General features: G+C 40.5%; 1 protein-coding gene across 6 annotated transcripts in view; it reads right to left on the bottom strand.

The window, feature by feature from the left end:
- PAPLN (papilin, proteoglycan like sulfated glycoprotein) overlaps positions 1 to 27096 on the bottom strand; it is a 235240-nt gene that overhangs the window by 58392 nt on the left and 149752 nt on the right. For all 6 annotated transcript variants that reach the window (XM_068254118.1, XM_068254120.1, XM_068254121.1 and 3 more), the window contains 8 exons: positions 19587 to 19647; positions 14408 to 14510; positions 12878 to 13008; positions 9897 to 10020; positions 7682 to 7762; positions 5543 to 5715; positions 3364 to 3487; positions 3133 to 3259 (listed from right to left, as the gene is read on the bottom strand). In XM_068254118.1, coding sequence (XP_068110219.1) covers positions 3133 to 3259; positions 3364 to 3487; positions 5543 to 5715; positions 7682 to 7762; positions 9897 to 10020; positions 12878 to 13008; positions 14408 to 14510; positions 19587 to 19647 — 924 coding nt within the window. The remainder of the gene's footprint in view (positions 1 to 3132; positions 3260 to 3363; positions 3488 to 5542; positions 5716 to 7681; positions 7763 to 9896; positions 10021 to 12877; positions 13009 to 14407; positions 14511 to 19586; positions 19648 to 27096) is intronic.

The raw sequence follows: 27096 nt of genomic DNA, 5'->3' as shown, positions 1-27096 counted from the left end.
ACATCCTAAAGGAATAGGGGTAAACTGAAAGTGAAGGAAGTTTATAGGCAGTGCCGCCCTGACTAGGTAAGTGAGAATGAGGTTGTGCTGGGTCATTAGGTAGATGACATGACCTCGGGAAGATTACCGTATATATGTGCCTGAAGACGGGAGCTTTGAGGTTATGTTTTGAGATCATGAGGTATGGAAAGTGCTACATGGATTGTGAAACTAAGTTCCAAAGAACAGGAGAAGCTTATGAGAATTTCTGAATGTGGATGTGGGGGGAGTTTACTAGATAAGAAAAAGAGGAGGATTTTGATTCCAGAGTGGAGGTTACATTTGCAGAGGTATCTAACTAGGTATTAGCTCAATTATGTATGAAGGGACTGTGTTGTAGCAAGCTTTGTAGGTTTGTATAGAAGTATGGATTTGATTATTTGTGCAATAGAGAACCAGCGAACCAGCAGAGGGGAGTGGAATTTCAGGAGTGAGAAGAAATGTGGATAAGTGAGTATAAAATGGATTGAAGAGATGCCGCCAATTGGTCACCTGATCGATCGCACAGAAGCATTAAAATAATCAGTGGAACATGACTAGGACTGTATCTTGTTTCGTGCTACCAAATCTATGTAGGCAATGGCACAAAGTATAGCCCATTCATGTCATGGGGTGCCCATAAGGTATTTTGAATAACCTATATTTACTAAATCTTGTTTGGTCTGTTATCAGAGAACATAAACATTCCAGAAAGCAGCAAAGCTTCCACAGGAAGAGATCTGACATCATCAGTCACCAGTCTGAATGGCTTATACATGCACTTTTGGTTCCATGAGTACTGGAGGCACATCTAGAATTATGGGCCATAAATAAGGGGCTGCTCTGTTGCCTGGGAGTCATGTCAGGTCCTGTAGGTGGATACACACATCCCGTTTTTTGGGACAATCACTGACCAATTTTCACCACTTCCATGTAGTATGAGGCCTACAGACTTTGAATACTATGAGCAGAATGTGTAGGTAAGCTTTCATACTACATGGAAGTGGTGAAATTGGCCCAACCAAACCTGATAATGAGCAAGGCAAATTCTCAAACCAATCATAACAATAGTGTAAATTATAAGTGTTACCTTTGTGACTGAACTTGTTAGATTGGAAATCCCACTGTTTATTTAAATCTGGAGACTATCCATTGTGATCACAGATTAACAGTCTGTGTCCCATATCTGTTTTGCCACTAGACACAACTCATCCTTAGTTGAAATCTACTTAGAGTAGAAATCTACAAAAATTCCCATGGTTACTAAAATAATATCTAGCACCCAATCCAACAGTACTATAGAAAAAGTTTTCTCTGCAAGAATTGAGGGTTCCTCATATTCTCTCACACCCTATCTAGGCCACCACTTAGTTTAACGAGTTATGTTCACTCAAAGGGAACCTGAAGCGAGAAGTATATGGAGGTTGCCATAATGATTGCCTTTAAAGCCCAATCTACACAATACGATTCTTTGTACGATTCGATTACGATTCTATTTACGATCTGATTAAATCCGTCATGCCCGATCGGGATTCGATTCGATTCAATTCGATTTGCCATTGCAAAACAATAGCAAATCAAATTGAATCGAATCGAATCCCGATCGGACGTGATGGATTTATTCGGATCAGATGAATAGAATCGTAATCGAATCGTACAAAGAATCGTATCGTGTAGATGGGCTTAAAAGAATACCAGTTGCCTGGCAGCTCTGCTGATCTATTTGGCTGCAGTAGTGTCTGAACACCAGAAACAATCATGCAGTTAATCTTGTCAGATCTGACAATAATGTCAAACACCTGATCTGCTGCATGCTTGTTCAGGGTCTATGGCTAAAAGTATTAGAGGCAGAGGATCGGCTGGACAGCCAGGAAACTGCTAGTGTTTAAAAAGGAAATAAATATGGTAGCCTCCATATCCCGCTCGCTTCAGTTGTATATGGTTTGTATTGATCTGCTTTTGCATTTAGTCCATGAGTTTTCACTTTTTGCCCATTTAATGTCTCCAAAAGCCGTCTGTGTCTTGAGGTATAGTATAGCATTTCATTGTATTCTAAGTAACATTCCAACTCCTGCAACAGATAAGTTTCCTCTGTTACGGTGATTTTTTTTACTGCTTGTTCATATACTCTGAGATTTTCCTAAGCTCTGTATGAACCTACTCATCCTGTTCATGTACTTGTGATTTATTATCATGTTTGTCTAAAATGTTCTCAATAAAAATTATTGAAATTGAAAACCCGCTGTGCAGCTCTGCATACCATAAATACTTCACACCCCTCCTGCATGGCTAATATCAGACTGAGGCCTTCTATTTGTTTAGCAGCTACTCCCTATGAACTATAAGACTTGCCATCTCATGCACATAAATATTTTGAAGTATAAACTACCGTAGGTATGCTGGAAAATATGGTCTGGTGTGTATTGCTCTTCCTGCTATGGGTGTCGCATGTTCACATCTCATAGAGCCACCCAGCAGCTGAATTCACAAAGAAGTAGTAGGTGACACTGCAGATCTAAGCACATTTAGCCCATGAAACAGGTCTCCTCTCCATCCTTTTGTGAATATGAACTGCTTATCATCACTTGCTTGCTGATTGATATTACTTTGACTTAAGTGTCCCTTTAAAGCCCACCTAAAACTCATAAAGGTAAAACAAAAAAAATGAGTTTTACTCACCTGGGGCTTCCAATAGCCCCCTGCAGCTGTCCGGTGCCCCCGCCGTCTCCCTCCGATCCTCCTGGCCCCGCCGGCAGCCACTTCCTGTTTCGGTGACAGGAGCTGACAGGCTGGGGACGCGAGTGATTCTTTGCGTTCCCAGACACATTAGCACCCTCTATGCTGCTATATGGTATATGATATATGCTATAGCAGCATAGATGGTGCTATTGTGGCCAGGAACACGAAGGGGCTATTGGGGCTATTGAAGCCCCAGGTGAGTAAAACTCATTTTTTTTGTTTGACTTAAGTGTCCCTTTAAAAACCTCATTTAGAGAGACATTTAAGTCAATCCTCAAATGATTCCACATTTCACAATGGTGGACTGTAGAACTTGCCCTTCTATGCAGATGCACAGTTATATTGCACAGATTATGATTATGATGATTATCTTACCTTTTAACCTGTGGACATGGCTGAGTGCTACAAGTTCTGTTACTTGGTGGAGCTGCTCTGTCCCTACACATGTTGTCTGGATATGCCTCATTGTCTATTGTACAAAACACCAAGCGGGACTGGTAGCCTGTAAGAAAATCGGGCCCAGAATGTCATTTACTGAAACAGAATTATAATTACAGTTTTTTGTATCATGCATTACACAGTCTTTTCTTGCCTGCCTTTCCTTACCTCCTCCACACTCTGCACTGCATTCACTCCAGGAGCCATAACTCCATTGATAATCATCTGCCTCCACTTGATTGGGTAAGTAGTATTCATAGTGCACGCCCCGATTAGGCTCCTGACCAATGAGCTGCATTTGAAAACAAATCATAGCAATTACAGTTTAAAGGCTTAGTGGAGTGATCTAAGGTTAAATTTTAGTGTTGGTAAGCACAGTATGTACACACATGCACTATTTATGTTACCCATCGGGAGCTTGATCCTACAGGTGACACTTCAAGAACAAATGCTGTACACATGTGTTGCAGGGGGCACACCTACACCTGCTAGATTCTCAGCTGTGGCATCTCCATTGAGTTCCATCCATCCTGTGTATGTAGCTTAACTTTATTTTCAAGGCAGAAATAAACATTTCCTCCAGGACATCTCAATGGATTGCCTAAACTTCAACAATTATTTATAAAGTCACACATATTTTCCCTTTACTTTGTCTGTGTCGGCTGGTGGTTTGGCTGTGCTGACAGGGAACCAAAATGTGAATAGCTTTACAGAGCAGACATTTGGGATCCTGGTATATCTCTGTGGGCATTCCTAGGTTGCCCCCGCCAAACAACAAAGTATGGCTGGTATATACTCCCTCCACCACAGCAAACAAGTGCGGCCAGATTCTGTGTCGCATAACTCCACCTCCTTTGATTATTGCAGAGTGGCTACAGCGGGGGAGCACAATTACCTGGTCCGTTACTGGGTTACCTTCCCTTCTGCACTACAGCCCATCATTATGCAGCAGCATCTCTCCATAGGCTTCCACTGTCACATGACACGCATAGGGAGCCTACTGAAACACACTGCAAGTACTGTGATAGGCTGCTACACTGCTAAAGAGGAAGACCCAGGAAGACAATGGACCAGGTCATTTGTGTTCCACTGTGGCCACTCTGCATATTAAAATGTTACTGGAGTCTCCTCCTAGATTTTGAAACTTGAATTAACTGATGGTAGGGCCAGTACTGTGTCCAAAAATCATGAAAACTGCAGGTTTAACTGAAATGGAAATTAACAGTACAATAAAATTACAGTGACATTACTGTGGATAGTCAATCAAATGCTCATAATTCAGCTTGGAATTAAGTCAATGAAATGAGTTTCCAATTAATTCCAAGTGGCCCAGTTCTGAACTCCATACAATCTGCATTAAATGTACAGAGATATGTGGTCCAGTAAGCATGAACAGAGGCAGTACATATACTTAGCAGGAAACTAAATCATTCTACTGAAGGCTGCTCAGCAATCTGCAAGGAGTACACCAGTTGAACTACTTGATGAGTTGTAAACTACTAAACTAGAGTTGTAGGAGATTCACTCATCACTGTCAATTGTACCACTTCCTCACAATCCTACCCCTACAACACTGCCACCTTCCTTTTGTCCTCCGTTTCCAAGGACACTCCTGTCAACCCCTCCCTCTGACTTCCTAAGTGCCAACTATAGCACTATATAACGGATTCCATGCTGTGCTTACACCTATCCAGCATTACAGGACCCAAAAAGCCATAAATTCAAGGATTTGTTTCTTTCCCATGTTGTTCTTCAAACTACATAAAAATTGACCCTTCCAACCAGTACACAGCTTTCCTATTTTGTTTTTTAAGCCCCCTCTACAGCATTCAATTTCAGGCGCAATTGATCAAATTCGATTAGATCGATTAAATCCGACATGTCCGATCGGGATTCGATCGATCGCATGATCGATTTTGGCTAGTTTTCAATGCAAATCTATCACCGGATCGGACATGTCAGATTTAATCGATCGAATCAAATTCGATCCAATTGAATTCGATCGATCGCGCCTGAAATTGAATGGTGTAGAGGGGGCTTTAAACACAACTCTCCTCAGACACTTGGTGGTCTGTTTGACTTCAGTGACAATGTATCCACAAAGAAGAATTTTAGGACCACTTTGGCTTAACAGCTCTCACACTGAACAAAAGCCAAGTTGAGCAATAATAGTTAGGAGTTAAAGGTACCTTTACATCTAGCAATGATGGGCAGATAAACAATTGTGGTATGGGTTAGGCAAATGGGGGGCGGGAGTTTCAGTAGAAACAGCACTGCATACCAGAATTATTGAACATAAACAACCCACATATCTGAAACCCAGCACCCAATTTAATCAGTAACATACCTCAATAATAAGGGGTTCTGTAGTTGGGCCTCTGGCTGTTAGAACTTCAGGTGCAAGATCTCCCTCTGAACCACGATAGTAGTGAAAGACAGTGCTGGCTATAGACAGAGCCCGGCTATACTCAATGGTCCAGTGCCCATTCAGGTAGTACTCCCCACGAGCATTCTTTAGAGCTGAAGACAATATTATAACAGTTTAAAGATTATCATATATCATTTTTCTTTGGTTAGTTATGTTATTTGAAATGTGTATAACATGCTAACACTTTTTTCAACAGTGCTTTACAAAGATCCGATCTGTTAGGGGTAAAATTAGCCTTCTATTACTTGTTGTGATATGTAAGAAAATGAAAGCACAATAGTCAACCATCAGGAGTATAGAAACAATGTACAAACTTGATGAAGATAGAATTTTGGGTGATATTTAACAATACTCCAAAGCAGTAAGAGTGCCAAACACACACACAAAATATTAGTATCATCTTGGAAAGTATTATATTTAAATAAATAATAAAAATTAGTTTTTCAGGATCAAGATTTAAGATATCGTGATACGATGTCCTCAAATTAGGGCCACAACATGGCAAGTTTTGCCCCATTACTTTCCATGTTTTACACAGTATCGAAGAGAGTATGGAAAATGCGCACATGCAAAAAGGGCATCGGGAAAAAATGGCACGGGGTGTAAACGATAAGCAGTAACAGCGTTTATAAAAATAATGCTGTATTTCGATTACAAATAATGTTTTACAAATAAAAAAAACCATTTAATAATGTGTATTAATTTGCAAATTGTGAAACCGATAATCTTCCCCGTTTTAAAAGTAAAACTTATAATTACGTTTGTTAAAAAAACAATAATATATGTTTAATCGTTTTAATTGCACATTATTGTGAATAACCTTCAGTTATCGTTTCTTCATATAATAAAATCAGAAAATATTGTTTATAACCATGAAAAATATAAGTGTGTTGTTCGTAATAACTATTGTAAAACATTAGTAAATATTACAAACATTTCACTACAACTAAACCTAACTCTACTCTCACACAGAACCCTCCCTGTACCTATCCCTAACCCCTGGTGGTGCCTAACCCTTAATCTCCCCTGGTGGTGCCTAACCCTAGAGGGCTGCTATAGCAACATAGAGGGAGCTATTGTGGCTGGGAACACGAAGAATCACTCGCGTTCCCAGCCTGTCGGGTCCTTGCGGCGAAACCGGTAGTGGTCGCCGGCGGGTCCAGGAGGATCGGAGCAAGGCTGTGAGGGCACCAGACAGCTGCAGGGGGCTGAGGGAAGCCCCAGGTGAGTAAAACTCATTTTTTTATTTGGCTTAAGGTTCACTTTAAAGAGGAACTCCAATGAAAATAATGTAATAAAAAAGTGCTTCATTTTTACAATAATTATGTATACATGATTTAGTCAGTGTTTGCCCATTGTAAAATCTTTTAAATCATTGATTTACATTCTGACATTTATTACATGATGACATTTTTACTGTTGGCAGGTGATGTAGCTGCTGCATGCTTTTTTGGCAGTTGTAAACAGCTGTAAACAGCTATTTCCCACAATGCAGCAAGGTTCACAGACAGGAAACTGCCAGGAGTACATACTCAGAGTTTCTTGTGAAAGGGGTTTCACCACAATATCAGTCATACAGCGCCCCCTGATGGTCTGTTTGTGAAAAGGAATAGATTTCTCATGTAAAAGGGGGTATCAGCTACTGATTCGGATAAAGTTCAATTCTTGGTCGGAGTTTCTCTTTAAGGGAAGACCCTTTATTGTTGACCATATATCCCGCACTGTACCTTAAAGTTTTATAATATACAATGGCCTCAATTCACTAAGCTTTATCAAACACTTTATCAAACGTTTGATAATTTACCTCAAGAGTAAAATCTAATTTTGAATTCACTAAGGTGTTATATATTTATCAAAGGTTTTATCGATAAATCGTTCAATAAATCTATAACACCTTAGTGAATTCAAAATTAGATTTTACCCTTGAGGTAAATTATCAAATGTTTGATAAAGTGTTTGATAAAGCTTAGTGAATTGAGGCCAATGTTCTAGCCGAGTTACTCTACTCAGATGTAATTTTCTGTTAGAACAGTTGTAATTTGTTTACTCTTTGCTTACCTAAAAAGTTCCTCGTAGGAGTGACTTCCTTGATCTGGATATTTATCGCTCCAATAGGAATGGTGAATAGTTGGCTGTAGCCTAAAATAACAGGATCACGGTTACACGTAAGTGTATATGATCATTCAGTGCAATTTTAGAATGTTTTTGTTTTATGCATGTATTATACGAAGTAGTATAAAAAAATGTTCTAGTTAGGAACAAATTAAATACAGTTGTGTTCAAAATTATTCAACCCCCACTGAAATTGAGTGTTTTGGCCAGTTTGACATTGATTTTGATCATTTCAGTCATCTTGTTTACAATTAAATCAAAGAGGCACTTGTAAGTCAGACAAATATAACATAACATTTATAATGAAATAACCACAAATGTCTTTTCTGTGCTCACATCATTATCAGTTTTATTCAACCCCCAAGTGACATTCATTCTTAGTACTTAGTACAACATCTTTTTCCAGTTATAACAGCTTTTAAACGTGAAGCATAGCTTGACACAAGTGTCTTGCAGCGATCTACGGGTATCTTAGCCCATTCTTCATGGGCAAAAGCCTCCAGTTCAGTCACATTCTTGGGCTTGCACGCTGCAACTGCTTTCTTTAAGTCCCACCAGAGGTTCTCAATCGGATTTAAGTCTGGTGACTGCGATGGCCGCTCCAAAATGTTCCAGCCTTTAATCTGCAACCATGCTCTAGTGCAGTGTTTCTCAACATTTTATCGGTATGTACCCCTTTTAAAACCCTGTACTCACCAAGTACCCGCTAGCATAGTAAACATTATCACAAAGTACCCCTTGACAAATATATATTCAATTGTAGTACATTATAATTGGTTCTAAACCATTTCCAAGCCTTTACTATTGCTTTTAATTAGCTAAAATACTAATTTGGGGTTGTTTAAAATAAGATTTATCATTTTCTAAAACTCTAAATGTGTTGTTCTTGGCTAAGTATATCAAGCCTGAGTACCCCTTAGAACCATTAGAAGTACCCCCTGGGGTACGCGTACCACACGTTGAGAACCTAGGCTCTAGTGGACTTGGAGGTATGCTTGGGATCATTGTCCTGTTGAAAGGTCCAACGTCTCCCAAGCCTCAGGTTTGTGACGGACTGCATCACATTTTCACCCACTATCTCCAGGTACTGAAGAGAATTTGTGGTACCTTGCACACACTGAAGCTTCCCTGTACCTGCAGAAGAAAAACAGCTCCAAAGCATGATTGCCTCCCCCCCCCCCCCCCATGCTTCACAGTAGGCAAGGTGTTCTTTTCTTTATAGGCCTTGTTCTTCCTCCTCCAAACATAGCATAGATCCATGGGCCCAAACAGTTCTAATTTTGTTTCATCAGTCCACAGAACACTATCCCAAAACTTTTCTAATTTGTCCACATGACTTTTGGCATACTGCAGTCGACTCTTATTCTTTAGAGACAGCAAGGGGGTGTGCCTGGGAGTTCTGGCATGGAGGCCCTCATTACGCAGTGTGCGCCTTATTGTCTGAGCTGATACTTCAGTACCTGCATCTGACAAATCTTTTTTTCAGTTCCTCAGCCGTCACACGGGGACTTTTCTCTACTTTGCATGTCATGTAGCGCACAGCAGTCGAAGTCAGCATCTTCTTTCTGCCACGACCTGGTAGCGTTTCAACAGTGCCCTTTGCCTTGAATTTGCGAATGATGCTTCCTATGGTGTCTCTTGGTATGTTTAACATCTTTGCAATCTTCTTATAGCCATTGCCCTTCCTGTCTCTTGACTTCATCATGTTTGTAAACACACCAGTAAATGTCTAGAAGGAGCTGAGTATCACAGTAATTTTAAATCTGCCTAATTTTGTGCTTATTATGCTTGAATGCTGCTCGTTAACATCCACAGGTGTTTTCAATACCTGATCGAAAATACTTGAATGAATAAGAATGGTAGTCTTTAAGGGGTTGAATAATTGTGTCAATGAAGAAATCACAAAAAAAAAACAAAAAAACATTTAATACTGTATCCCAAAAACAATTGATGTCATTTTAGTTGCATTTGGTTCTTTAAAAAGTCCTTGTAAGATTTAATTCTGAACACAATTTTCAAATGTACACTAAATTCCCCAAAACCCTTTCCAGCAATGGGGGTTGAGTAATTTTGAACACAACTATATGTCTAATAAATGTGGCATCTCTGCAGCTCCACCTGCTGGTGACTGGCACATTTTGTAGAGATTAAAGAATCATACCTTTTGATACTGTAGTTGAATCATAAGATCCCTTGACCTCATAGCAAGTGCTTCCATCGCCTCCACACACCAGGCAGCGATCCTCTTTTTTGGGTGAATCCAGTACATGATCACAGCCAACAGCCTAACCCATCAGATCATCCAGCCACACGATGGAAAACAATAAGATGGAATATTCTGTTATCTATACACTTGGCTTATCAACAAATAAAACACAATCTAAAACATAGACCAAAAGGGAATCCTTTTTACACAACAAAGCGCTGGGGAGAGTTATTAAAGCAAATCTGTAGTAAGGAAAAAAAAGAGAGAAAGAAAAAGTCAGATACTTACCAATGGAGAGGGAAGGCTCTGGATGCTATTGAGCCTTCCCTGCCCCTTTTTGATGTTCTCATTCCCCCACTGTTGCCCAATGAAGTTACGCCGTCTTTGTGCGCCGTCGGGAGCACTTGTAGACAGATGGCTCCGTATTGCGCATGCGAGCGCTTGGGGACATGAGTGCTCCCAAAGCCTTCCAATGGCTACCTAAGGCCTTGTTTCCATCTGTGCGCTTCTATCCGCTTCTGTCCGCTTTTTATCAGCACATCAATACAGATTGATACATGTTGCTGAAAAGCAGACAGAAGTGCACAGATGGAAACAAGGCCTCAGGCATATTCGACCAGTTGGTCAAATACATGCAATGGTGGTGACAGCACTGGAACAAGGGGACAGGGAAGGCTCAATAGGATCCAGAGCCTTCCCTTTCCATAAGTAAGTATCTGACTTTTTTCTCACTTCAGTTCTACTTTAAGCAAGGATGTTCCAGAATTTTGCCTTTTGCTAAGACAAAATGAGCTGCTGCTTTTGCAGTATTTTTTATTCTGTAATTATACAATATCTGCATCAACCAACTGCAATCCACAGTGACAAATGCACTTTGTATTTAAAGACATTGCTGGCATTGAGGGGTCATTGCATTCTCTGTGCTATACAGACAGCTTATGCCGATGGTTCCTGTGGTTGTAAAAACCCCTGGCTCAACTAAAAGACAAAAGGAGACCAGGAGCCCAAAGGTGCAGAATCGTGTAAGATTCAGAAAAGCAAAATGCTAAGGATGTATATACTCAAAAAGGTGGGTTGCAAATTCTTGCAACCACCGTCAGAGCAGGCGGGAAATAAACCGCTCCTGCTCCGTTTTCCAGGCCTGTGACAGGAACTGGGTGGTTCCACTCAGGACGTTCTTTAGGACAACTAAAAAACTATGACCTCTAAAGAGGTATGCCAAGACACTTTAAACAGGGGTGGAGGCGCCCAATGCATAAAAGATAGGCTAATAAGCTGTTTATCTTATAAACAGAGAGGGAATCTTACTCCCCATGAAGAATTTGGACCAGTTTATTGAAAAAAGGTCTTTTATTAAAGCACATAAAATTGACAGTGTTTCGCGGGTGCTTGCGCGCGTCCTCAGGCTAGTGAAAAAACAAGTGCCTTAACTGCTATGGCTATGTAGCAAGCATGAGCTCCTCTCTGTTGCTATACAGGGCAAGTGTACATAAATTTGCATATTGAGCTCAGTGACTGCCTCTGCAAAGATCAAATTGTTCTATACAGGATAGTATTAACAAATACAACATGGGGAGCACCATCCCCTGTAATAAATATACCACCCTGTATGAAAGAAAGGGGTAGGTCTGGAGTGTGCAGAACGGTCAAATAACTAAATAGTATACTAAGGGAAACAGCAATGACCTCAAAGAAACCGCACCAGACCAGAATGTATCAGAAAAACAATGTTATATCCTTTATTGAAATTACAAACAATTAAAAACCATTAAAACATAGTGGGGGGGAGGGGGATATAAAACCCAAAATATCGGCGAACCAGAGGAAATACAAAGTGCTAGTGACAAACCTTGTTGATAGTCAAATTACACTGACATGACGCTAAAAATGCATGTTGAAATAGTGACTACCTCAACAACATGAAAAATAATAACATCATATGTGCAAATATCAATAAATACAAACAATTGCAAAGATAAGTGATAAAAAAGAATGTAAGATTAGGGTAACAATCCCCTAGAAAGTGATGAATAAGAACCAAAGGTAAAAGAGATAGATCACGTAGTGATCACAGTGAGTAGAATAGTACCATGAATAAAGAGTAATGTCAGTGAGGAATTACAACCTGTGAAGGAAGCAAAGAGTGAAGTAAAATGAACAACCAAAGTGAATAGGATCCTACCAGTAAAGTGTCTCTACGGGTCCCCACCGCTTCCTTCACAGGTTGTAATTCCTCACTGACATTACTCTTTATTCATGGTACTATTCTACTCACTGTGATCACTACGTGATCTATCTCTTTTACCTTTGGTTCTTATTCATCACTTTCTAGGGGATTGTTACCCTAATCTTACATTCTTTTTTATCACTTATCTTTGCAATTGTTTGTATTTATTGATGTTATTTGCACATATGATGTTATTATTTTTCATGATGTTAAGGTAGTCACTATTTCAACATGCATTTTTAGTGTCATGTCAACGGAATTTGACTATCAACAGGGTTTGTCACTAGCACTTTGCATTTCCTCTGGTTCTCCGATATTGTGGGCTTTATATCCCCCCACCATGTTTTAGTGGTTTTTAATTGTTTGTAATTTCAATAAAGGATACAACATTGTTTTTCTGATACATTCTGGTCTGGTGCTGTTTCTTTGAGGTCATTGCTGTTTCCTTTGGTATACTATACAGGATAGCACCCTGATACATTACTTCGATCAGGGCCATCTGAGGACTGGCACGGGGGCCTGCTGCTGGGACTGGCAGCTGGTCTATATCATTGCCACAAGTTCTATTTTGTCTTGTTTATGCACCTTAGTGCTAGTTACAGGCTGTGTTCAGAAAAACTCCATCTTGTACTGAGTAAATGTATCACTTTTTTGTTCTGTGAACTTTGCCAGAATTGATATCACATACATAACAGAACAGGTAACTAACCTTGCACACTCCCTCTACACAAATGTCTCTTCTTCCTGGCTCACATGGGGTTCCATCAAGCACAGCCATCTTGTGCCTGTAGTAGAAATTCTCTCCTTTCGGAATGCAGTTTAGCTCACACTTATTGGATGCTTAAAATGAAAGAAGAGACAAGTAGAGCTTTCCCATATGTATTCACCTATACAAAGATCAGCCACAACATCAAATGAATAAATGCATGACATCTTGTTACAATGTCATCTGCCAAACTGTGGGATATATTAGACAACAAACCAACAGCCAGTTCTTGAAGTTAATGTGTTGGAAGCAGGATAAATATAGACAAGTGTATAAATCTGAGCAACTTTGACAAAAGCCAAACTGTAATAACTAGATGACTGGGTCTAAGCATCTCCAAAACTATGTATGTGGCTGCACAGTCAGCCAGACTAGGCAAAGGGTGAATACTGACCCATGTCTACCACTGAAAGCTCCTACAGTGGGCATGTGAACATGAGAACTGGATTATGGAGCCATGAAAGCAGGTGTCCTGTTTTGAGGAATCACTTTTTCTTTGGCTTCAAAAAAAAAAATTCCCAAGATCTCAATCTGATCAAGTACCTGTGGGATGTGTTGGAAAAACTGACTCATGGACAACCCACCACCATGTAACTCACAGGATACAACACAGAAGACCTTCAGACTTCTAGGGGACTCCATGCCTCGATGAGACACAGCTGTTTTGGTAGTACAAGAGAGACCTATACAATGTTAGGCAGGCAGGTGTTTTTAGCATTTTGATGTATTAGTTTATATACGTGAATGTGGGATACTATGTGCTGTGTGAATGTTCTGAATTCTTCATAAGCTCTTAACAAGTCTTTAATGGAATGGAAAAGTAATAACTGTAGTATCATAAGGCATTTGAACTTCTTCCTCTATAATTTTAATCCATCAATAATTTATACATGTGCCCATCTTACCAGTGCAAATATCATTTAAAACCAAATGCAGAGAAAAGTGATTTTATAATAAGAACATAAATTACCTTTCTCATTAGGATGGTGGGAGGTGCAGAGCATTGGACCTGGGTGGATGGATGCTAGCCTAAATATCTCCTCTATTGTCTATACCCTATACCATTCCATCTACTGTAAATGCAGGCATAAACTAATCAATGTATGCTTGATCCAGGAAACAATCCATGCTCCCTTGAACACAAACAAATTGGGAAATTGCACAACAGGCTCAGGATAATTCTGATCAACAATTAGTCAAAAAGCCATCACTTTGCACCGCTCAGTAATATACCAATCTATGTGGCTGTTCCATGATTTTATTGTATATTTATGTCCTCCTCTTTTTGTTTCTTTAAAAAAAAAATCTACAGACAATTGCCAGATTTGGGGTGGAAAAACTTGGTTGCTCACACCCAAATCAAGATGATTATACTGTAATATGAGGAGTCTTGTTTAACTGAGTGGCCAACCTACTAATACCAGGGTTTATTCCGCAGATGCAGTGCTGAGCTCCATAATTTGTTACCCTTACCTCCGTAGTATGGCAACCACTTGTACCGTTTCCCTTGGAACTCCATACCATCATATTCTGAGCATTGCTCGGCACGGTAATCCCGGGAACCATCAGGACAGTCCTAAAAGGTAGGAAACAATGGGACCATCATACAGAGAGATATTTAAGTGGCACAATTGTAGTGCTATATACATGTTCCATTGTATATTTGTGGTGTTGGTTGAGAAGGGTTATTCAACTTCTTTGCACTTTCTGTGGGAGGGTATTGGGGGTTTTATGATGTCAAACCTGATGAAGTGCACATTCCCCAAACATGTTGTATGATTGCTCCAATTACAGTGCTGTGTAGTAGAACTCTGTGGTGTGCCGTCTCCATTGAAAGGAAGCTGTGTGTGTACGTTCAGCCAACTGTCTACAAAACAATGTCAAGAGAGGGAGAACTGCCTGTATGTATGTCAGCTGTAGGACCGTCATTAATTGGACCAGTAAAGAATTCCTGGCATGCAGTATTTTGGGAGCAATTATAGTACTCCACCATGTACATGTGACCATGGAAGTGGCATTGATATTAAACTTTAATAAGCTACCCCATAACCACTGACAGCCAGATGGGCAGAATACACTATTTGGTTATAAGAACAGTGAAATGCTCTCACTTTACTATCTTCATAAAAGTCCATGTGAACTTGCGATAATCACACACAATTGGCAGTACCTGCAGGGGCACCGCTGGACCAAGTGACCTAAGCGGCTGCTTGGGGCCTCAGCCACAGCAGAAGCCTTCTGTGCTGGGCAGCTTTCTGCAGATTAGCGGCATGACAAAAAGAGAAGAGCGGTGCACAGTAATCACAGAGGACTTCAGATGTGCAAGGTGATGTCGTTGGTCACTTCTTGCATATGAAGTGTGTTGCGCAGTTACTGTGCACTGCTCTCTCCTCCTCTTCGTGTTGCTGCTGATCTGCAGGTCTGTGAGGTAAGGGTAGTACTGGGGAAAGGTGTGACCCCTTTGGCTACCTATGAGGAGGGGACTATCTATAATGGAGACACCTTTAGCTACTCATGGGGAGAAAACAATCTATTCTGGGAGACACCTTTGGCTACCTATGGGATGCTACCTATAAGGTGGAACCCCTTTGGCTACCTACCTACCCATTGTTCGGCCTGTGAGTTTAGGTGAACTGCCTTGTCTTGGTAGGTTTACAGCTGTGCCATACTCCTTCCATTTCTGAATGATCATTTGAACAGTGCTCCGTGGGCTGTTCAAGGCTTTGGAAATCTTTTTGTAGCCTAAGCCTGCTTTAAATTTCTCAATAACTTTATCCCTGACCTGTCTGGTGTGTTCTTTGGACTTCAAAACTGGTGTTGTTGCTCCCAATATTCTCTTAGACAACCTCTGAGGCTGTCACAGAGTAGCTGTATTTGTACTGACATTAGATTACACACAGGTGCACTCTATTTAGTCATTAGCACTCATCAGGCAATGTCTATGGGCAACTGACTGCACTCAGACCAAAGGGGGCTGAATAATTACGCACACCCCACTTTGCAGTTATTTGTAAAAAATGTTTGGAATCATGTATGATTTTCATTCCACTTCTCATGTGTACACCACCTTGTATTGGTCTTTCACGTGGAATCCCAATAAAATTGATTCATGTTTGTGGCAGTAATATGGCAAAATGTGGAAAACTTCAAGGGGGCCGAATACTTTTGCAAACCACTGTATGTGTAGTGGACTACCTATAATTGGGGATACACGTTTGGCTACCTATACTGGAGAACACACCATTGGCTCTTTTTTTTTTTTTGGGGGGGGGGGGTTGCTCTTGTATGTTTGGGACATTTTGTCAGGAACTGTAAAGCCTGGGTCTTAAATTGGCCAGCTGGCTAAGTGACTTACCCAGAAATGGTGTATCCAGTCCCGTTCTGCTGTTACTGGCTCTGTACTGATGTTCCCTTTATTAAGGTGGGAGATGGAGAGTATGTGTTTACCATCTCCATGGTAACGCTTGGTGAGCAGCTGCTGCCAATGCATATGCTGCCTGGAATTGAGCCCGGAATTGAGCCTCCCTGTTCTCTCCCCATAGCCAAGTGGCCACACTTGACCGGACACCACCAGCGCCGATTGGGCAAAAAGCCCTGGCCCACAGTTGGCTGCAGTAGCCAGGAGGCGTACCCAGAAGGGGCATGCCTGTTTCAATGACTAGAAAATTGATACATTTTGCTAGCCACATTATTAGCTATGTCTTGGTACTGCTGGGTTTGGACCTTTTTACCATCAAAACTGCATAAATTCTTCATGGCATTTCTTAAGGTAGCCATACATCTAGCGATGTATGGGCAGATTCGACCAATCGACAAATCTCTCTCCAATTGAATCTGATAAGAGGGATCTGCCCATACACCACAGGCTGATTCCTGATCCACTTCATCATGAAATTGAGCCGGAATCGGCCTTGTGCGCCGCATCTGCCATCTTGATGCTATCCCCTAACGAAAACTGTTGCACGCGTCCCCTTACTAGGAAACCACATGGGGCGCACGTGCATGGAGAGGGGAATGTGCCCAGAGCTAGCAGAGGGACAAGCGCAGGCCACGGACAGGTAATGTATACTTTACACTGGGCCACGTTTTTCATTAGGGGGGACAGAGCTGGGGGTTTTGTCGCAAAATCGCATGCTGTTCCGGCTTCACACCTGTTCGAGCAAGTCGGCCCAACATCCTGCAGCATGCACGATCAATAATGCTGCGTAATATGTTGGCGCTTTATAAATACAATAAATAAATAATAAATAATGCAACCAGTTTTTGTCCCGACAAGGCGGCCAATTTTGGGACATGCACTTGGTGACACCAATTTTCATCCAATTCAATTATAATAACCGAATCGGATTGTCGACCGGCCGCCAAGTCGCCTGATGTATGGCAACCTTTAGAGATTTTTGGTCCATACTAACATAAGAGCCTCTGCAAATTTATTGGCTGCACATCCATGATGCAAACCTCCCATTCCATCACCTCATGGGGAAACAACTGCCTTATTATGTGTGTGATTTTCTTTGGGGGAGAGGAGGACACACTGTCTATTTACCTTAAGGGTCACTTTGCCTTTGTTTTGGGAAGAAGCTTGGGCCCACTGCCATTGAGCTATCCAGTTACATTACAGTTGACTCCTCTCACATCCTTGCATGGCCATGTGTATTTTTACCGGCTGGCGAAACACCCTCCCTTTATCTTTGGTTCCCCGGATCTTACAGGATCCTAACCACACAACTGGGGCGTTCTATTGTTGGCTCAGGAAGGGCCACAAACAATGTGCTCCTTGTGGCCACAAAAACCCTAACAGCACCCCTGAGTACCTGGAGGAATTCTGCACAGAGCCGGGACAAGGTCCTCCAGCACCCAAGGCTGAGACACCAAAGTGCACCCCTCAATCCCTCCCACCCCAGCCATCACACACTGATTGCTAATAGATTAAGAGGCGCCCCAGGGCCCGCCACCCCTGAATCTCTAGTTATCTGGCATGCAGTCACTGCCATGTATCCATTTTTCTTATTTCTCTCTGCTTCAAACCCAATAGGGAAATGATAACTGAGTGAGTTGTGCACCCCTCCTACACTGCACCCTGAGGCTGGAGCCTCTCTCGCCTCTGCCTTGGCCCAGCCCTGATTCTGCATACATAAGGTTCCCAGAAATATTGGGAAAGGCCCTGAATGAGCCACTGAAATCTCATGCCTGCAGGTGCTTCAAGTTCTAAAATGCTACCTATGTAAACAAGCTCATGATATAGTCAGCCACAGCTGATAAACAGTTTCATAAAATAAATAATTCAATGTATGGCATGTAAACAGTATATTCTTCCTGGGATTCCATGAGTTTCCTTTAGGTGTCCCCACTATTGTTAACATACTGGTAGATTTATTGGCTTCCTCTCAAAAACTTGCTGGCCTTAGAACAATATATGACAATTAGATTGTGAACCTCTCTAGGGGACCGTCAGCATTGCAAATGATTCTATTTCCCGTTAACAGGCTATACATTATATCTTGAAAAAGTAAGTACACCCCATGGAAAAGTTTGACTTTTTCAATATATCGATATTTTCATTTCAACAATTCTAAGAGAGAGCTGAAAAATGAGCAAGGGAAAAAATGTCATAAACCGTTTACATTTTGAACTTTACTATGTAATATTAATAATCATAAATGCAAATACTATAAGTGAAAAAAGTAAATATGCCCAATGTTTATCATTGCCTCAAAACACTGAAAATTAGAAGCAGGTGCACATGATCAACTGAAAATGATTAGATCATTAAAGATAATACTGAAGGAACCTGACTTATTAACATCTCATTCATTAAGTGTATTCTTGTGTGTGTGTGAGTTTTAGTGATCCACATAGCCCTAAAATCATTACAAAACATTCTCAATGCAGGTGCATGTACACTACTGCATTTGCACAATCTGTATTTTATTCATATTTTCAAAATCTTTACTATAAACTGTACTGTAGGCTCTTGCTACCCAGTAGCTGACAACTACTCCAGTCCAGGTTTGCCAGATAACACAGGCTCTTTATTGCTCTCCAACTTTCACAAAAAAGGTAGGGCAAGTATGTCAGAAGAGCCTAGTACACACAATTTTGATTGGCCAATGATAGTTCATTTTTACCATCTCCGTACAGTATAAGAGCTTACCTACACAATCTGTTCATAGTAGCAGCCCAAGGGGGCACCTGAACATAAAAGAGGAGTTGTAGGAAAAACAAGGCTTAAAATGGGCAACACATGGAAAAAAGGAAAACTGATACCCATGGGAGCTGTTCATTAAGAGAAGGGATGCAGCACATGGATGATACACATGGAAGAGCGGGCTGCGCATGGAATGGGAGGGGCACTGCTGCACATGAAAGGGGAGCCACAACATACTTGGCTTAGGGGTACAAAAAGTATAAATCCGGCCTTGTATACATACACTTTCAATGATAATCATAGTGATCTGTAAAGATAATTCTTCCAGCATAATTTCCTATATATTTCCATTGCATCAGGCATTAGCTATAATTCTGTGACGTTCAGTAATGCAATTTATATTTGCATTCTTCAGACTGTAGAAAACTATATCAGCCAGTGTTCCCCTTGGAGAGTACTGAGCAATGTATTGATATATAATATATTGATATGAGTGGTGCTCACCTGCACATTGCAAGAGCGGTAGGTCTTGGTTGGTCCAATACAGTTCGATCCCCCATCTGCCCTGAGGAGCAAGAAATATCCATACTGCATTAAGAAATCTGTACATTATAACATTACCACAGACATTATTGGCCTCAGACTCTATTAACCCCATTTTCTCAAGCACTGCCTAGGGTTCCCCCTTGCCCCTTCTCTTACTTGATCAAATACATAAAGAAGAGCCTTTCCTGATAAAACAAAAATCAAGTGTCAATTAAGAAGGCCTTAATTGTTAATAGATTTTCATAAGATTCAGGGTAGAAACACACGAGACAATGTGCAAAAGTAAGCGTTTTGCTGCGTATGCGTTTGTGCGTTTTCAGTGCAATTTGCGTGCGTTTGTATTTTGCAAATTTATTCTGCACATGCGTTTTTTCTTGCATTCTGAGTGCGTTTTAATACGTTTGCGGTTCACATACAAGAGTTGCATATGCGTTTTGAATGCGTTTTTGATATGCATTTTATGCTAATCACTAGGAAGTCAGCAGGAAGCGGAAATACATCAAACTTAAAAAAAAAAAAAACGCACTAAAAATGCACTAACGCACCATTGACATACATTATGTGCGTTTTAGATGCGTTTTGGAAAAATATGTAGCAAGTCCTGCGTTTTCAAAAATGCACATTGCAGAACTCAAATATATGTGTTTTTCCATGCGGCCCATTGACTTGCATTATGTGCGTTTTCCGCAATGCTAGCATTTCTGTCTAGTGTGTTCCTAGTTTTGTCAAACATAACAGATAATCGAATGGGCCTGGTAGCCACCATACTCAAGCGAGAGATCTGAGCGATATTCATATCCGACATCTGATGTAGAAGAAAACCAGTGTACACACGTATGCATTTTTTTTTTCAAATGTTTGTCATTTTTCTGATTGTATATCAATCAAAAACGAATCAAGAGGAAAAATACTACCAGAACCGAACATACACATGGAACAATGGCCAGTATTTCGATCAATACTTTACAGCCTGTTCAATCTGCTTTCGACTGGGGGAAAAAATTATTTTGAGCATGCAATCAGTTGCTGATTGTCCAATCAACTGGAGACAAGGAAATTCAGCTAAAAAGTGTTGTTTCACTCAATCAATACTAGAAGATGAGGATTACATTTACAGTTAAAAGTGTACCAGAGCTGAAAAAAATTAAAACGTTTTATACATACCTGGGGCTTTCTACAGCCCCATCCGCTCGAATCGCTTCCACGCCACCATCCTCCGCTGCCCGCAGCTTCGGGAACCGGGTCCCGTCACTTAGGTCAGTCGGAACAAGTCTAACGTAAGAGAAGTGCGCTGTTTGCGTACCTCTCCAGCAGCTGCTGGAGAGATAAGTAGAGGGCGCACTTTTCCTGCATAGACTGGCTCCGACTGACATAAGTGACGGGACCCGGTTCCCGAAGCTGCGGGCAGCGGAGGACAGTGGCGTGGAAGCAATCCGAGCGGATGGGGCTGGAGAAAGCCCCAGGTATATATAAATCTTTTTAATTTTTTCAGCTCTGGTACACTTTAAGCCTTCTATAGACAGAAACGTTTTGTAAGCTGAAACTATGGTTTATGAATCATGATTGTTTTGGTTGACACATTGCCTGTAGTTAGGACAGTTAATAAGAATTCAGCCCTGCTGAGTGGTATGTAATGTCTGATGGAGAGGGAGGGGGACAGAGAAGCAGGAGGTTGCCCACAATACCTGGGGACAAGGAAATTCAGCTAAAAATTGTTGTTTCACTGAATCAAGACTAGAAGATGAGGATTGCATTTACAGTTAAAAAAGGTTTGATGTCTGAAAGTACCTTCAGCACTATTTGTAATAAATATACTATACTGCATACAGGAAGAATTGCTATTGTATTTTAAAGGAACATTATTGATTGACATGTTTTTTTCAGTTGAGATAGGAAAACTTTGGGAAGTGCTGCTAAGTAACATTTGTAATTGAGTTTGTGAAACCTGATAGGCTTTTGTTTTCAGATAGCTCTGTGTCAATATTACACTGTTCTTAGCAAGTCAGACTGCAGAGATTCATACCTTTGCAAATGAGATATTCCAAACGTAGCTAAAATCTACACACAATGAATTACAGCTTTTGCCTCTGATATTACATGAAAAGTAGGAAAATGTTTACACAGCTACTTAGACATTATTTGTACACTGTCATTTTAGACACTTGGTTTGATAGTCTTCCTTTAACCCTTTTAGCCTTTTGGACGTTGCTGTCGTCCAAAAGGCTGCTGCCGCGCGCTATCGCGGCCAATCGCACGCCCGCACTCTCATGCCGCCGTTCGTTAGCCCGGAGATCAATGTATGAGAACTCAGTTCCCGAAAGTGCTCGCTTACAGGATGGAATTAAAAAAAAAAAATGACTGTGGCCATCTTGTGGCCAAATAGTAAAACTACATGTACATACATTTTTTCACACAAACACAATAAATTACATTTAAAATTAACTGTTTACCTCCCACACCCAAAAAATACCCAAATTAAATTTTTAACAACAAAAAAATCAAATTACAATTTAAAAAACAAAACATAAATAGTTCCCTAAGAGTCTGAACTTTTTTTAATACGCATGTCAAGAGGGTATATTACTAATATTTTTTTAAATTATAAGCTTGTAAATGGTGATGACGCAAACCTGAAAAAATGCACCTTTATTTCCAAATAAAATATTGGCGCCATACATTGTGATAGGGACATAATTTAAATGGTGTAAAAACCGGGACAAATGGGCAAATAAAATATGTGGGTTTTAATTACGGTAGCATGTATTATTTTAAAGCTATAAAGGCCCAAAACTGAGAAATAATGAATTTTTCATTTTTTTCTTAATATTCCTGTTACAATGCATTTAGAAGAAAATAATCCTTAGCAAAATGTACCACCCAAAGAAAGCCTAATTGGTGGCAGAAAAAAATAAGATATAGATTAATTCATTGTGATAATTAGTGACAAAGTTATTGGCGAATGAATGGGAGGTGAAATTTGATTGGATGCATAACGTGAAAAATGACTGAAGGCAGAAGTGGTTAAGTATGCTTTGGGGATTCATATCTGATTTAAAATGAAATAAATGAAGTTATAAAAAAAAATTACAGAAAAAATAATGTAATGAAATCATCAGTCAAGTTGTGCTTATTGTTTAATTCACCATTCTTGATAAACAATATAGTGTAATACTGACTACAACCTGCTGAGGGCAGCATTTAACAAAAAATTAAAAATGTCCTCTATCAATAATGGATTCATTTCACCATCTCAACAGCAATTAAGATGAGCTTAAAATAACTCTTAAGTATTATTTCAGACTTTTAATTACTTGCAAGTGAAGATGATATACAGTGAGGTGAAAAACGATTTGCCCCCTTCCTGATTTCTTATTCTTTTGCATGTTTGTCACACTTAAATGTTTCTGCTCATCAAAAACCGTTAACTATTAGTCAAAGATAACATAATTGAACACAAAATGCAGTTTTAAATTATGGTTTTTATTATTTAGTGAGAAAAAAACTCCAAATCTAAATGGCCCTGTGTGAAAAAGTAATTGCCCCCCTTGTTAAAAAATAACTTAACTGTGGTTTATCACACCTGAGTTCAATTTCTGTAGTTACCCCCAGGCCTGATTACTGCCACACCTGTTTCAATCAAGAAATCACTTAAATAGGAGCTATCTGACACAGAGAAGTAGACCAAAAGCACCCCAAAAGCTAGACATCATGCCAAGATCCAAAGAAATTCAGGAACAAATGAGAACAAAAGTACTGTAATTGAGATCTATCAGTCTGGTAAAGGTTATAAAGCAGTTTCTAAAGCTTTGGGACTCCAGCGAACCACAGTGAGAGCCATTATCCACAAATGGCAAAAACATGGAACAGTGATGAACCTTCCCTGGAGTGGCCGGCCGACCAAAATTACCCCAAGAGCGCAGAGAAAACTCATCCGAGAGGCCACAAAAGACCCCAGGACAACATCTAAAGAACTGCAGGCCTCACTTGCCTCAATTAAGGTCAGTGACAGTATTCACGACTCCACCATAAGAAAGAGACTGGGCAAAAACGGCCTGCATGTCAGATATCCTAGGCTCAAACCACTTTTAAGCAAAAAGAACATTAAGGTTCGTCTCAATTTTGCTAAAAAAAACATCTCAATGATTGCCAAGACTTTTGGGAAAATACCTTGTGGACCGACGAGACAAAAGTTGAACTTTTTGGAAGGTGCGTGTCCCGTTACATCTGGCGTAGAAGTAACACAGCATTTCAGCAAAAGAACATCATACCAACAGTAAAATATGGTGGTGGTAGTGTGATGGTCTGGGGTTGTTTTGCTGCTTCAGGAACTGGAAGGCTTGCTGTGATAGATGGAACCACGAATTCTACTGTCTACCAAAAAATCCTGAAGTAAAATGTCCGGTCATCTGTTCGTCAACTCAAGCTGAAGCGATCTTGGGTGCTGCAGCAGGACAATGACCCAAAACACACCAGCAAATCCACCTCTGAATGGCTGAAGAAAAACAAAATGAAGACTTTGGAGTGGCCTGGTCAAAGTCCTGACCTGAATCCTGTTGAGATGTTGTGGCATGACCTTAAAAAGGCGGTTCATGCTAGAAAACCCTCAAATAAAGCTGAATTACAACAATTCTGCAAAGATGAGTGGGCCAAAATTCCTCCAGAGCGCTGTAAAAGACTCGTTGCAAGTTATCGCAAGCGCTTGATTGCAGTTATTGCTGCTAAGCGTGGCCCAACCAGTTATTAGGTTCAGGGGGCAATTTCTTTTTCACACAGCTCCATGTAGGTTTTGAGTTTTTCTTCTCACTAAATAATAAAAACCATCATATAAAACTGCATTTTGTGTTCAAATATGTTATCTTTGACTAATAGTTAACGGTTTTTGATGAGCAGAAACATTTAAGTGTGACAAACATGCAAAAGAATAAGAAATCAGGAAGGGGGCAAATAGTTTTTCACACCACTGTACATACTTCCTGCATGAAAACCATCCCAAGGAAAGAACATTATGTTGTCTATTGCTAACAATTAGATTCCATGTTTTACTTTCAACCCATCACTGTAAGAAAGAGAGAAGCCAAGTGGCTACGGGCAACAATAACCGTGTATTTAGTCATTTTCCATATATTATGCAACTTAAAGTGAACCTCCGGACTAAAAATCTACTCAGCAGAACTGAAAAGGCTTGGTGTTTCTTTAACAGTTTCACAGCATCAGAACTTTGTTTTTCTTACCAAAGTATCATTTTTAGCTGCATTTTTAGCTAAGCTCCACCCATCAAAGAAAAAAAGCCCGAGCTTTTTTCCCTGATGCTGTGCAGAGCATGATGGGATTTCCTATGTTGTTATTCACGTTGCCTAGCAACTGGGAGAGGTGCTCAGGACACAGGACAGTTGGAACTGTGTCTCATGCTCCCTGTCACCTCCTTTCAACCAAAAAGATGGCTGCCCTCATGAAATCAAACATTTGCCTGTTCTTTTAAAACAGGGTGTGTAAGAGATTATATTACCTATCTATTTTAATTAAAATAACTAATGTAACTTAATGACAGTATGTTTGTTTAGGCTGAAGTTCCTCTTTAAGAGTGAAGCAATGAGAAAATCTCCTATATCTCTTATGCCTGGAACACACCATGCAATTTCCTGTCGGACAAGTTGAATCAAAAAATTCCGACAGGTCCGATCTGATTTCTGATCATTTTCTGATTGATTTTCCGGTCGCTTCTGTACAAATCGTTCACAAAAACGATCGCAAATCAGATTGGACCTGTCGGAAATAATTCAACCCGTCTGACTGGAATGATGCAGGAGGCATGTATCTGATCTTTGCTGCAATGCCACTGACTTGAATTAACTTGGGATCTCCCAGCTGAGCAAACCCTTTAGCACTTAATTAATCAAGTCCAGTTTAATTTGGTCAGGTGTCAAGAATACAGTAAATCTGTTGATAAATGCCTTGCACCTGGAAAGTATTTACAGGGCATCACTTTTTCCACATTTTGTCATCTTACAGCCTTATTCCAAAATTGATTAAATTAATTCATGTTTTTCCTCAAAGTATACACAACAGCAACCCATAATGATAATGTGAAAAAAGTTTACTTGAGGTACTAGCAAATTTCCTAAAAAAAAAAAAAAAAAAGCACATGTACATAAGTATTCACAGGTTTTACTATGAAGCTCAAAACTGAGCTTAGGTGCATCCTGTTTCCCTGATCATCCTTGAGAAGTTTCTGCAGGTTAATTGGAGTCCACCTGTGGTAAATTCAGTTGATTGGACGGGATTTGCAAAGGCACCCATCTATCTATATAAGGTCCCACAGTTCATTTCAGAGCATGAACCAAGCATAAAGTCAAATTAATAGTCTGTACACTTAAATCTGGGGAAGGTTACAGAAACATTTCTGTTGCTTTGAAGGTCCCAATGACCACAGTGGCCTCCATCATCTGTAGGTGGAAGAAGTTCAAAACTATCAGGACTCTTCCTAGAATTGGTCGGCCATCTAAACAGTGATCGGGGGAGAAGGGGCTTAGTCAGGGAGTTAACCAAGAACCTGATTGTCACTCTGTCAGAGCTCCAGAGGTCCTCTGTGGAGAGAGGAGAACCTTCCAGAAAGACAACTATTTCTGCAGTAATCCACCAATCAGGCCTGTATGGTAGAGTGGCCAGATAGGAGCCACTCCTTAGTATAAGGGCACACGGCAGCCCACCTGGAGTTTGCCAAAAAGCACCTGAAACACTCTCAGACCATGAGAAACAAAATTCTCCGGTCTCATAAGACAAACGATGAATTCTTTGGTGTGATTGCCGGGCATCACGTTTGGAAGAAAACCAGGCAGCACTCATCACCAGGCCAATACCATCCCCACAGAACTACTGCTTCACTTCCACTATCACAGGGGTCCATCTTTTAGATCAGGTGTTTTTGTGGCTACACTTGTTATTGGTGTGAAGATCATGATGATCCTTGCAAGATGGGACCCAAGACTGTGAGGGTCACCAGGGTTAGGCAAGAGAACGGGTGTGAACAATGGGGGCCCCCATCAAAGTTTTGCTTTATGTACTGCCAAATTCTCTAAAATTCCTTTGGAGGCGGCATATGGTAGAGAAATTAAAATCAATTTAACGGCAACAGCTCTGGTAGACATTCATGCAGTCATCATGCCAACTGCACAATCCCTCAAATGTTGCAACATCTGTGGCATTGTGCTGTGCGATCAAACACACATTTCAGAGTGGCCTTTCATTGTGGCCAGTCCAAGACACACCTGTGCAATATTCATGCAGTCTAATCAGCACCTTGATATGCCACACTTGTGTGCTCATTAACACAGATTGAGATTTTCTGGTAGATTTACTGTCAGATCGATTATTTCCAACATGTCCAATTTGATTTCCGATCGATCATTTTCCGATCAATTTTCCATACACATCTACTGGAAATCGATCGGATATCAGAGATCAGATCGAA

Source organism: Hyperolius riggenbachi, chromosome 9 (genome assembly GCF_040937935.1).
Source record: "Hyperolius riggenbachi isolate aHypRig1 chromosome 9, aHypRig1.pri, whole genome shotgun sequence".
In the NCBI taxonomy this organism is placed as follows: Eukaryota; Metazoa; Chordata; class Amphibia; order Anura; family Hyperoliidae; genus Hyperolius; species Hyperolius riggenbachi.
The sequence above is the reverse complement of the archived record's forward strand: the minus strand, read 5'-3'. Positions and strand labels throughout refer to the sequence as shown.